Raw genomic sequence first — 13829 nt, forward strand, 5'->3', positions numbered from 1 at the left:
AACTCTGTAAATTAAAACCTTTAGCATGATAATGAATTTACTGCGGCTGTGCAATCTGCAGTCTGCTGTCATCTGATGACGAACAAACTGCGGCATTTATCGGCATTGGAACCGTGACACTGACTGAACTGTGAAGGCGGAAGTCTGCGCTGAGACGAGAGACCTCGTGGCTCCCGACAGGAAAAGACTATTTTAGCACCTGCAATGGCTGGAGATCTCAAGAGACCCAGGAACACAGGTGCTGTGAGCTCTTATAAAAGCCGTCTCGAATCTGCAGTATACAGCGAGCTAAAATGCGAGCAGATGGTGTGAAATGCAGGTATACCATTGAGAAGCCATCGAGTGCTGTGTTGAAGCTAAATTAGTAAATAAGCATGCCTTACTGGGGTGTTTCTCTCAGGAAACATTTTGGGGGAAAATGTGACAGGTCAAGTAGTGCAAAATCAGGCAATGCAGCAGAATATCTGAATATATGCATGCATGCTTTCAAGGTTTTTTTTTCCTTTTTTTTTTTTTTGAGTAGAGGGACCTTTTTTCCTCTGCTTCCACATGGTTGTCTACACCTCACGAGAAACAGTGTAATTGGCTTCATGAGCTCAGTCTCGGTCTGAACAGTTGCAGCACATTTCACTGACAGCATCAATGGAGAAGCTTGATATTAAAAACCCTCTGAACTGGCCCAGGATTTCGAGATATTTAAATTAAGTAAGCTTCCTTCTCCTACCTGTTAAGCAAACACAGAGGAACACACACAATGCAGTCTGGCCTTAATGCACCTGTCCAGCCTTTGCAATTAATTTTCATTTGCATCTATTGGATCAGGAAAAAATAATTAGATCTCTCTGGACACAAAGATGATATCCATACCACATCCATTTTTCTGTGTGAGAGCGAGAGAGCATGTTCGCTGCCCACTCAGAAGGAAGTCAAGCATGATTCACTGAAAATATTCTATGAGGCCGATGTAAGTCTAGATAAAAAAATAAAAATTGTGAAGGTTCTTATAATTCAATACGCCAGTGCTTTCTTAAGGGGCCATATCATGTAACAGTTTTGGGCTTTTATAATATTAGTCAAGGTTTTCTTTTTCAATGCATTTACTGTAGTTTAGCATTTCCAAATCAGTTATAATTAGTTAACCTGCATGTGAAATAAGAAACTTCATGGTTGATTCATGGTTTATTCTACAGTAGTTTTTTGTCCTATTGTTTGTTATTAGTTTCTTATTTAATCACTGAGTGTTTACTTGTCTTCAGTAAGCTTGAGCTGATTTTTTTCTAAGGTATTAAAAATGTCAATATCGTAAAGACTTTATTTAAAGCAAAAATAACTATATTGTGATATATATTGTTACCATGGAATAAAATTACTCATATTGTTATATAAGATTTTGGTCATGTCGCCCACCCCTTGTTCACCCTAAAATAAAAAAAATCTGTTATTGACCCTGATGTCGTTCAAAACCTGAATTGACCACTAACACATTCCAAGATGACGGATGTGTTGATGAGAGAACAAATAAATAATGACCATTTTTATTTTTAAGTGAATTATTCCTTTAAGATCTTACTAAAACAACTGGAGACCATGTTAAAAACAAACTTCAGACACTTTGTCCTAATGTTGGTAAGGCTACGCAGAACAAAGACAGTATATCTGCACAGTAGACTGCATCAAACTCTTTAATTTCAAATAAGTAACTCCATGTTTTCCATGATACAACAATTATTTAGCACTTAACTAATTAATATAACACTGTTTTAGCGTTATCGTACTGTCGGTGCTCACATTTGAATTTATATTCTCGGCAGGCGCTTTCTTATCAAAGCGACTTTGATAAGACAGCGCATACATTATGTGCGTGGAAGAGAGATGCAAAGCAAAAAGGCAGATAGCGATCCGAGTCAAGTACTACAGTTTAAGACAAAAACACTACAAGCACCCACCCTGATGTGCGTGGAAGGACTGTGGAGAAAACTCTAGATCTGGAGAAGTAGGAAACCTTTTGTGTGGAGAGATGAAAGCGCTACATGACCAGATGTACCAAATCATCACCAAGACAATGGTCTGCTCCCGCAGAGGTCAATCAAATATAACCTTATGTAAGTGTGTTTAACAATAACATAACCTTAACATGTGTGTGTGTGTGTGTGTATGAGTGTGAGATAATGGAGTGTAGTTTACAGACCGAAGTAGTTATTAGTGCACCGCATGAATATTGCATCACTGAGTAGCGTAGAGAAAGTGGTGTGTGTGTGTGTGTGTGTGTGTGCAGCAAGACTTGGAAGTCTGTTTAACTGCGTGTGTATCTCCCTCTGCGGCAACTCTCATTAAAATTGTAAAGTCATACACTGATGAGGGCACTCTAGAGTAACCCGCACACACAAGAATGAAATATTATTGAACATCATCATCACCATCATAATCTGGCTGACCTACAAAAAACATGTAATAATATAATATGTAATAATATTAAATAATCTTGTACCGTTCTCTGGCTCAGACTTGCGTTCTTGTTCTGTATCGGTGAGGGACAGAACAGAGTTTGCTCGGCTTGACAGGCAGGAACTGTGTTCTGACTTCACTTCCTGCATCCACAACCGCAGGGCATGGTCAGGGGAGGCGCCGCCCTCGGATTCGGGATCGGAAGGGACACCTGCAGACACGCCTCCAGGGTAAGCGAGCTCCTGATTGGCCGCGTGAAGCTCGGTCTGGAAATCACGGAACCCGGTCTGGGAGGGGTCCGAGAAATCTGTGAAAATCAGAAAGAGAAAGGAATAAATTAATGAAATGTACTGCACAAATCAAAGTTTTAGTACACACATAGGCCAGTGGATTAGAGTTCAGTGCTGGAGCTGTGTACTGACTGCTGAGATTTCTGGAGCCTGGCTGAGAAACTATTTTGTTCTCTCTTCGGAGATGGAGAATGGCTTATAAAACCTCAAATAAATATTTAACAAAAAAGAATTCTGCTTTTAACTGCACAAAATGTGAAAACCATTTAAATTCCCCCAAGAATCTCAGAGAGTGTAGGAGACATGGGTTTACACACATCCACACTCATACACAGAAACTCAATGTGTGTGTGTACTAGCACTTCTTTTCTCTCTCATTTTTAGGCTTGCAGTACATCAACTCACTTTAGCATGCACACACAAACTACATTCTCTAAAGATTCTCTGAAGTAGCTTTATTGGCAAGGTAAAAAAATATATTTTATATTGTCAAAGCATTGATAACACTTAGCAACAGATATACAATACAGTTTAAAAATTTGGGGTCAGTAAGATATTTATATTTTTAAATGTATAGTTTACATATATATATATATATATATATATAAAATTTATGGTATTTTTTACTAGTCGTTTTTGAAAAAAGTCTTATGCTTTTTTTTTATCAAAAATTACACTTTAAAATAACTGTTTTCTATTTAAATATATTTTAAAATGTGATAGTAATGCTGCTTTTTCAGCATTGTTACTCAAGTCTTCAGTGTCACATGATCCTTCAGAAATTATTGTTTTCATATGAAACTTAAAGAGAAATGTTATCAAACGAAGAGAACATTTAATAAGATTTTACCCCACAACATCAGCCGAGTGTTTGAAATCATTTCATTTTGTGACCTGATGTTGCTTCTTATTACAGAATGAGGCAAAACATATTATAAATGTTATGAAAATATATGAAACCTTTCTGATCATTATCAGAATGTTGAAAACTGTTGTGCTGCTTAATATTTTTGTGAAATCAATGACTATTCAATGAGTTTTCTTTAATTAATAGAATGTTCAAATGCATACATTTGTCAAATATTTTTGTAACATTACAAAGGTCCCTTAAGATAATTTTATTATTTATTTATCAATTTAGAAATATTAATTTCTTAAAAAAATAAATAAAAATAAAAAAATCGGACCCCAGAATTTTGAATGGTAGTGCACATCATTTTTTTTTTAAAGAAACAAAACTAAAACTCTCGCTGTTATTCTCTTCTTTTTTCATCCAGTCCTTTTTCATCTCATCTGTTCCCATATCCTCTTGTCTTCTTTTCTCATCTCATCACATTCTGACTGGCTTTTTTGGACTAGTTAGGGAACTGCACTTTGAGCAAGTGTATGTACATACACGTAGCATACTACAACCTCTTTCTCTGTTTTCTCTCAATCTCTTTTCATCTTGTGCTGCCTCTTCTTATTTTATGTCAATTCGTTTCTTCCTACCTCCTTTTATCCATTCATCTCATCTCATTTCTTCTTTTGGCCTTAAATATTCTCTTCTTTTCTCATTTCTTCTCTTCATTTGTTCAGGTAAAGGTGATGGGCTCTTGATGGGTTTTTCTATAAGCATGTAGCACTAAGTGTGTGTGCAGAAAGTGTGCTTTTTCAGACCTGTGTGTGCGTGTGAAAAGTGAGCTCTTTACTCAAGTGTCCTTAAGAATCCTCTCCTCTACCTCTCTGACTCCTGTCTCCGTGGCGACCCCTCTCACTGCTCTAATCATCTCAGTACTAATTGCCCACGATGCACTTCTCCGTCCTTCGCTGAGAACATGACCCCCTGCTTCTCGGCCTGACCCACACACACACACACTTGTCCACGAGCAGACATGGATGGAAAAAGCTAGACCTTTCTTTACATCTCTTTCCATTTTTCCTTCCTTTCTCTCTCTCTGTCTCCATTTCCATCTCTCTCTATCCCTCTCTGTGTAAAGCTGTTTCCGTGGTAACTGGAATGGAATGTTTTGTTCTGCATGTAGCATTTGAATAATTCCATTGAGGAAACAAAAAGCCTCACTGTAACCTGCTCAACCACCGCCTTCTGTATGTATGTACATTTACGTATATACTGAATGCATGTACACCAGTGGCGGAGCCAGGATGTTTTCATAGGGGTGGCCAGGGAAGGGCCAGCAACCAGCCTGGGGTGGCACAGAAATCTTCATTATTTCAATATAAAAATGTGGTTGACTATAAACTATTTTAGTGCCTAAAACACAGCTGAATACAATTGATTTCTACTTAATTGTAATTAATATATTTGTGAATTATTATATCTAGTAATACTGAGTGAATATGACAATTTTTGTATTATTCCTCACCTCCAGGTATTTTAATAAAGGGGCTCACTATACCTTTATTGCTCTGTCAGTTTGGTTCTGGTTCTCAAAACCCCCCAAAACTTGTTATCTAACATTACATACTCATGGATGAGACATGCAGTTAGTGATAAGAATGTGAAAAAGGCCAGAAGACAACAGCACATAAATGCCAGAATGTAAAATTTGTTATTTTATGCATTTAAATGGTTTAATTTACGTTCGTACTTTTAAAATTAATGAAATAATAACGCATATTTTCTAGTATAAGTGCACTGTGCTCACATTTACTTGTGCATTAAATTACAAATTAAAGTGCCTATCAGCTTGCGCCTTATTGTGATCTGGAATTGCATGACAGCCTATATTTTAGTATGCATTTGAGAGATGTTCCGACATGTAATGCATACATACATGCATGCACAGTTTGCAGCTTTAATCGCCTTTTTGGTCATTTCATGACTTAACTGACGACAGAACTACGTTGTATGCTCATAGTTTCTTGTGCGGTTATTTATGATGACGTGATCAGAGCGTGCGCCATGAGCACTGTGATGGCTGACAGGACAGGAAAGTTTGTTTTATTGACATATAGCCTAACAGCATCTCATTGTTCTACTGAAGCTCATTTGGCTGGTGTACCTTTTCCGCGTTCATTTGACTCGCGCCTGGCGCTGAGACAAAGCTTAAGTGACCGTCTGAAAAGTGTCCCGTTTGATGTGGATGCAAAAAAATACACCGGTTCCGCATCTTAATAAATGCATTTCTTGTCGAGAAAACTGCAGTTTTGAGCAGGGTGGCCAAAGGGGTGGCCAAGCTTAGATCTGTGGTGTCCATGGCCACCCCTGGCTCCGCCCCTGATGTACACATGTCTCTCCGAGGTTGAATATCATGTATCCTGATGTTGGACCCTTACAGCTGAAAAATAAAATTCAGCGCTGAGGGTAGTCTACAAGTAAGTTAGAAAAAGCTAGACAATTCTTGAATCACAGCAAAATGAATGGGCATTTCAACATTTTACATGTCCATTGAGGTTTTTTTTCTTCAGTATGAGCATGAAGCTTTGAGACGTGCTGTGTGGAGTTTATCATTTTCAAAAGAAACCCACAAAGGCCATGCATTATTATTTTTCTCTGTTTTTTTTTTTTTTTTTTGAGAAAACAAGTAAATAAACATAATGTATGCCATTTGGATAACATCATTTATTATTAAGTATATATTTTATTAATTATCTATAATTTAATAATACATATTTAATTATGTATATAATACATAATAGATAATCTTTCAGGATATTTTAATAATATTAATGTAATTTGATTTTTAATCAAAAACTATTTATATATACCCCAAATGTGTCTGTTTAGGAGGCTGAAGGGTTCAACAGAACTAAGTTCTATTCAGCAAGAATAAAAATGAAAGGGAGCATTGCTTGTGTGTGTCCTTTAGTTGTGGGGAATCCTTTAATTAATGGAAATATTCCACCCTTGGGACTCAGACAAGAAAAAATGTCTCCATGAATGTAGAATATCAAAGGCAGAAGAATAAAGGGTGAAATAAATTATATTATTTAAATTATTTTAAAATTTAAATTGTAAATCATTATTCAAAAGTAAAACACACATCCCATTATTATTTAATGACAATAGTGTTTGATGTTTGGTGTGTGTGTGTGTGTGCGTGTGTGTTGATGGCTCATTTCAATTTACAGTCAGTGTTTTCAAAGAATCCTGTTCCTCACTAAGGAATGATGCCATATAATCACTTTCATTAAAGCAACCATCAACAACAACAAACAAAACAACTCTGGAGCTATGATCTCTTTTAGATAATGCAGCCTTTCATGCAATATCAGATGCTTATGATAACAGCTCTAGTGCCCATCAACTAAATGTAGAGGGACATTAATTATGGGTCATCATTTAAAGCTGTCTCTCTCACTCAAACACAAGCAAGCATGCACACATATATTTGTGGAAATTTCATTTGACATCCATTACACATTATGAGTTGATCACAATATATGAATGAAGCTACTGTACATATTAAATTAAACTATAATACCACAACAATTCTATTCTTATTTTTTGTGTTTTTAAAATTTAAAATAAAACATTACTACTTGCTTTATTTTTATTTGTTATTACCATAATCTCTTTCTTGAATAACTTACATTTTTCGAGATTACAGTGAGACTATTTAAAAAAGAAAAAAGAAAAAAAGAAAGGATGCAGTGGTTTGATCAAAAGTCATTTATAATGTTACAAAAGATTCATATTTCATATAAATGCTGTTCTTTTACATTTTTATTCATCAAAGAATTCTGAAAAAATCCATTACGAAATTCAAAAAAAAAAAAGTTCCCCTTCATGAACTCGAGCTGCGTCGAAAACGCTAGGGGAAACCTCCAGCATGACCGCGCTCTGAATCACATGTGTAATCTGTCCAATGGAAGGGCGAGACGTCACAAGCGGGTGGCGTAATGGACCAGGAAGCATAAAAGCAAGTGCGGCGGAGCCGGCATCAGCTTTTTGTCATTCAGCAACCGCTACTCTGTGTGTGTGTCTGTCGATCTGTGTTGTGAATCTTATTTAGTGTTGTTTGTCCCTAAGCACAATCACTTGAAATAAGCTCCACAATGTGTGCAAGCACTTGGGCGAGAGCAGATTGCATTACAGGCTGTATGTTCCTCCCTGCAAACTATCACTGCTGGGGATACACAGCCCGTGTGCGGTCTGCTTGAGAGCAGAGCACGCATATTCAGCTCTCGAGGGGTTCGCCCTATCTCCACCTGCATTCCCCAGATCTAGCACTCTCGCTTGGGGCTGGAAGCCCGTGGTGCGGTTCTTCCCCCTTTCAGTGAGAGCTCGCTGTTGCAGCGCGCGTTGCCGAGGCGACGCGTGCATTACGTCATTCTCATTCTTATTATGAATCGTTTTCATATCAGACCGTGTTCACTCATCTGGTTGTCTTTCTGCATTTAATTTTGAGGAATTAAATGATGTATTTCATCTAACTAGGAGAAGTTAGATGTGTGTATAGGAGCCTCTTGGGACTTTTCTCGAGTGAGAGCATGATGCTTTACCTCTCTTCCTCTGAGGAGGTTGAGGTGATCAGCAGGGGCTGCTGGGCGGAGCAGCCCCAACCGTGTTCCAGCTCCTCATTTAGGGAGCATCACTTCTCATACTCCCCATAATATTGGAGTCAGAGTTGCGCTCCCGGGCCAAAGGCTTCTAGCAGAAGGCGGATCTGCGGATCGTCATTCTTGCTGGATAGTCTTTGGCTAAAATGTCCTGCTGCCTATGACCCAGGACTTCTGAGGGCCGGCCCCTCTGGGGAAGAGCGGCGTACATCGCATTATACGGTGCCTGGAAACCTAGCGGAACTGAGAGGCTCGCCGCCCCTTTGGGGGTCTTTAGATCAGCTAGAACGGTTGTCCCCTGCCGGTCTTCCGCTTCAGGGCACCGAGCTAGCAGCTCTAAGCATACCAGAGGCCAGTCTCGAGAGACTGGTTCCCTTAGTAGGCACCTGGCGGTGAGGGAGCCCCTGCTAAGCGTGTCTCATTGGGTCCTGCCTGAGCAGGCTCTGGTTCTATCAGTCTAGTCTTCCTATAAATGATGCGGGTCTGAGGACCGTCATTTCAATAGGAGACTTCAGCTGAGGCAGTCCTGATGCTGTGGTCCAGGACTCATGAGGGCAGGCCCCTCTGGGGAAGATCGGCGTACACCGCGGTACACGGTGCCCGTCTCGCCTCAGTGCCCTCGGGAGATCGGTCTGCCAACCCTGCCACGTACGGTGTTCCAGGGTGCATCGATCTCCAGCGAGCACACAACTCAGTTTCTTCCGACCAGAAACGTAGCGGAGGTGAGATGCTTGCCACCCCTTCGGAGGTCTCTAGAGCAACTAGTTCGGCCGTCTCCTGCCGGTGTGCTGTTCCAGGACACCGAGCTAGCCGCTCTGGGTACACCAGAGGCCAGTCTCGAGAGACTGGTTCCCTTAGTAGACTATTTGGCTGTGTGGAAACTACTGCCAAATGTGTCTCCATGGGTCCTGCATACTGTAGAGAGAGGCTACAGAATCCAGTTTGGTTCTCCTCCGCCTCAATTCAATGGGGTGAATCCCACTCTGGTGGGCCCTGAGCAGGCTCTGGTAATGGAACGAGAAGTAGAGTACTCTCTTGAGGAAGGAGGCCATTGAGGTGGTGCCTCCTCACGAAAGAGAGTCCGGGTTCTACAGTCGGTACCTCATAGTTCCCAAGAAGGATGGAGGGTTGCGTCCCATTTTAGATCTGCATCAGCTGAACCGCTCAGTCATGCGACTGAAGTTCAAGATGCTCACAATCAAACATGGCGTGTCTCAAATCAGGTCCAAGGACTGGTTTGTCACGATAGACCTAAAGGACGTGTACTTCCATGTCTCCATCCTTCCCAGTCACAGGAAGTTCCTGAGGTTTGCTTTCGGGGCCGAAGCTTACCAATTTCGAGTTCTTCCCTTTGGCCTAGCACTCTCATACTTTCACGAAGTGTGTGGATGCGGCACTGGCATCCGCATACTGAATTATATCAGCGATTGGTTGATCCTAGCTCAATCAGTGCAAACGGCGGCTCGACATCGAGATGTCATTCTCGCTCACATGAAAGACCTGGGGTTAAGACTAAACGCCAAGAAAAGTATGCTTTCTCCATTACAGAGGACCACTTATCTGGGCATGGTGTGGGATTCGACCAAGAGAGTCAAGAGAGTGAAAGAAGGCCAGTCACTCACTGTCAAGCAGTTTCAGAGACTGCTGGGTCTGAGGGCAGCTGCGTCCAATGTGATACCTTTTGGCCTGCTGTACATGAGACCCCTACAGTGGTGGCTCAAGACCAAGGGGTTCTCCCCGAGGGGAAAACCACTCCGCACTTTCAAGGTCACGAGACGATGCATACGTGCCTTAGACATGTGGAGGAAACCTTGGTCTGTGGAGTGGCCGCCATCTGACATGGCATATCAATTGGCTGGAGATGCTGGCCGTGTTTCGAGCACTGAAACACTTCCTCCCAGACCTAAGAGACCACCACGTGTTGGTGCGCACCGACAGCACGTCGGTGGTCTCGTACATAAACCACCAGGGAGGTCTGCGGTCGCGACCCTTGTACAAGCTGGCGCACCAGATCCTTGTGTGGTCCCAGAGCAAACTCCTCTCATTAAGAGCAGTGCACATTCCTGGGCATCTCAATGTGGGAGCAGACGTTCTGTCGAGACAGGGGCCGAGGCCCGGGGAATGGATGCTTCACCCCGAGGTGGTGAAGCAGATATGGAGAGTGTTTGGCCAGGCACAGGTGGACCTGTTTGCGACTATATAGTCAGCTCAATGTCCCCTCTGGTTCTCTCTGACTCCTCCAGCTCCTCTGGGACTGGGTGCTATGGTGCAGACTTGGCCGAGGCTTCGTCTGTATGCTTTTCCCCCTATCGCTCTGCTCCCGGGAGTTCTGGTGAGAGTGGGCCGGGATGAGGTCAGTCTACTACTGGTAGCACCGTTTTGGCCGGGCCGAGTATGGTTCTCGGACCCGATTTCTCTCCTCGACGGCACTCCAAGGGAGATTCCAGGAGAGATCTCATCTCACAGGCATGGGGCACTATCGTCCACCCTAGCCCGGAGTTGTGGAAGCTGTGGGTGTGGCCTCTGAGGAGGCACAACTCCTAGCTTCCGGTCTCTCAACCGAGGTTGCTGAGACCATCCTCCAATCCAGAGCTCCCTCTATGAGGAAACTGTACGTCCTGAAGTGGAAGCTTTTCACTTCATGGTGCGGAGGTTGCCAGCTTGACCCAGCTAACTGCCCGATTGGTACAGTTCTGGAGTTCATGCAGGCCTGTTCCTCCGCAGAGTTAACCCACTCCACCCTGAGGGTCTACGTGGTGGCTATATCGGCCTACCACGCCCCTTCTCGGTGGCCTTTCAGTGGGTAGACACCCCCTAGTACATGTTTCTTCCAGAGGCTGAGGCCTCCGGCCAGAGAGCTTATGCTATGTGGTGGATCAGGATGCTATTCCATAGCTCCGAGTCCTCTGCTCTCCTCTTTCCTTGGGATCAAGACTCACTTCTTAGAAGTTTGCCTTTGGGACGCAGGCCCCGCCGACTTTAGCCACTTGTGGCCCTTTTTCTCTCACCCTCGTTGTGCTCCCGAGGGATACACACAGTGCAGGGACTTGAAAGTCTGGCGGCATGGGCATCTTGTTCCCCTAGCGTTTTCGACGCAGGTCAAGTTCCTGAAGGGGAATGTCTCAGGTTACGTATGTAACCATGGTTCCCCGAAGGGAACGAGACGCTGTGTCTCGAAGGCCACACTTCCAGCATCCCTGCCAGCGCTTGCTTCATTCCTAGAAGCTGATCCGCTGCATGTGCTTTTATGCTTCCTGGTCGATTATGTCACCTGCCCGTGACGTCTTGCCCTTCCATTGGACAGAATACACATGTGATTCAGAGCGCGGTCACGCTGGAGGCGTTCCCCTAGCATTTTCGACGCAGCGTCTCGTTCCCTTCGGGGGACCATGGTTACATATGTAACCTGAGACGTTTGTTGACACAAAAAATATTAAGCAGCACAATGTTTTCAAATTCATTTATAAAAATAAGAAATGTTTCTTGAACACCAAATCAGCATATTACAATGATTTCTGAATGATCATGTGACACTTAAGACTAGAACACAGTAGGGCTGAGCGATTTTTCAGATTTGATCAATTAATTCAAATTTAATGTTTTTGCCACAATTTTATTTTTTAGAAATTGAGGAATCGAGATTTTGAAAAGAAATATTACCAAACATTAAGAATTAGACACTTTGACAATATGCCAATGATAACAGTAAAAAAGAATGATTCAACCGCATGTCGGCGCATGTGATTAACCGCTCACGAGTGGCGCGCTCATATCGCTAGTCACCATTCACACAGAATGCGCTTTGGTGTTGACAAATATGCGCCGTGGGCAGTGGAATAAGAAAAACACGCAAGAAGATGGGAGTGAACTTCTTTTAACTTCAGTGCCGTGTTTTTAGAATGCCGTTTCATGCACGAGACGCTGCAAGAGATGTGAGTACAACAGTCAAACGTGTCCATGTTTACATAGATGAACGATGGAAAAGCAGTGCAAGTGAATTGAAAACCTGTAACTACTACTGTATGCCTGATATTTCATGTTTGCATCATGGTGACAGGCTGAAAGCTGCTGTTGTTTTTACAGAACATTTATAGTTAATAATAGTCTACTGGTGCTATCTTGAAATTGACTTTAAGCATTTGTTGACTTTTTTTAAGCATTTTCCTTGTATTATTTATGAGCATATAATATGCATAAGACAAGTTTGTACAAGATGTAGTTGTAGTTCATGCATCTTTTCTGCAAAGATATTTTTGTGACCCTGAACCACAAAACCAGTCATAAGTGTCAATTTTTCGAAATTGAGATTTATACATCATCTGAAAGCTGAATAAATAGTCTTTCCATTGATGTATGGTTTGTTAGGATATGACAGTATTTGGCCGAGATACAACTATTTGAAAATCTGGAATCTGAGGGTGCAAAAAAAAATCTAAATACTGAGAAAATTGCCTTTAAAGACGTCAAAATGAAGTTCTTAGCAATGCATATTACTAATCAAAAATTAAGTTTTAATATATTTACGGTAGGACATTTACAAAATATCTTCATGGAACATGATCTTTACTTAATATCCTAATTATTTTTGGCATAAAAGAAAAATGGATAATTTTGACCCATACAATTTATTTTTGGCTATTGCCAAAATTCCCAGCGACTTAAGACTGGTTTTGTGGTCCAGGGTCACATTTAACAAGTTGATTTGTAAAATTTATTTGAATATTTACATAATGTTGACAAATTCATGTGTGGTGCACTTGGAATAGAATGTTCTTTAACTAGAGGGTTAATAAAGAAAAAGTTACTTGAATCATGTTGTAGATATATTTTGAAGTTGACTAGTTAAAAAAAAATTAAAAATCAAGATTAAATTTTTTTGCCATATCGCCCAGCCCTAGAATACAGTTATTATAAAATAAAAATCATATGACATTCTTTACATTTCAAAAAAACAATTTGTTCTACATTTTTACAATTTACTTAAAAAAAACAACAACAACAACATTATATTCTGAATGGCACACAATCCTGACACATACAAACAGAAGGTCCTACCTTTCTGAGCCTGCTCCAAGGGTTTCCTGCGGACTTTGTGGCTGTTGTAGGTGAATCTGCGGTCAGGCTCATAATCGGTGCGAGTGTGCGTCTCTCTGTAGTGTTTGTGATGAAGGTTGGTACCATCCTCTTCGTCAGATGAGCTGGAGTAACTGAGCTCCAGGCCGGGGTGGGGCCGCGCCAGAGATTGGTACAGCTTCTCATCCATCTCTGCTTACTTTCACAATATCACACACACACACACACACTCAGTAATCTAAAAAAAACTCACTCAAAGCACACTGCACATACACAAAGAACAAAAAAAAAGAACAGAGGCGATGAAACAGAAAACAAACAACAGCAGTTCAAATATACTCTAAACTTTCATTTCAGTGGTGCAATTTTTTTGTAACACGATACATGAAAGAGCTTGAGAACAAACGGCTGCTCAGTAGAAATACATTTAAAGTGGCATGAAGGACAAAACAAAACAGAAACACTTTCCAAAATCGCGCCCATGTTTTAGCCAAACATTCATCGGCCACCAAGAAA

The 13829-nt window shown here is 41.3% G+C and overlaps 1 protein-coding gene across 1 annotated transcript in view; it reads right to left on the minus strand.

Moving 5' to 3' along the window:
- Nucleotides 1-13503, minus strand: part of LOC306870169 (teneurin-1-like) — a gene marked incomplete at its 5' end in the record, with an annotated part of 124477 nt that extends 110974 nt beyond the window's left edge. Inside the window, 2 exons of the mRNA XM_079417277.1 lie at nucleotides 2489-2752; nucleotides 13296-13503. Coding sequence (XP_079273403.1) covers nucleotides 2489-2752; nucleotides 13296-13503 — 472 coding nt within the window. The remainder of the gene's footprint in view (nucleotides 1-2488; nucleotides 2753-13295) is intronic.
- Between the last annotated feature and the right edge of the window lie 326 nt (nucleotides 13504-13829).

The sequence above is a fragment of the Barbus barbus genome (assembly GCF_936440315.1).
Source record: "Barbus barbus genome assembly, chromosome: 5".
In the NCBI taxonomy this organism is placed as follows: domain Eukaryota; kingdom Metazoa; phylum Chordata; class Actinopteri; order Cypriniformes; family Cyprinidae; genus Barbus; species Barbus barbus.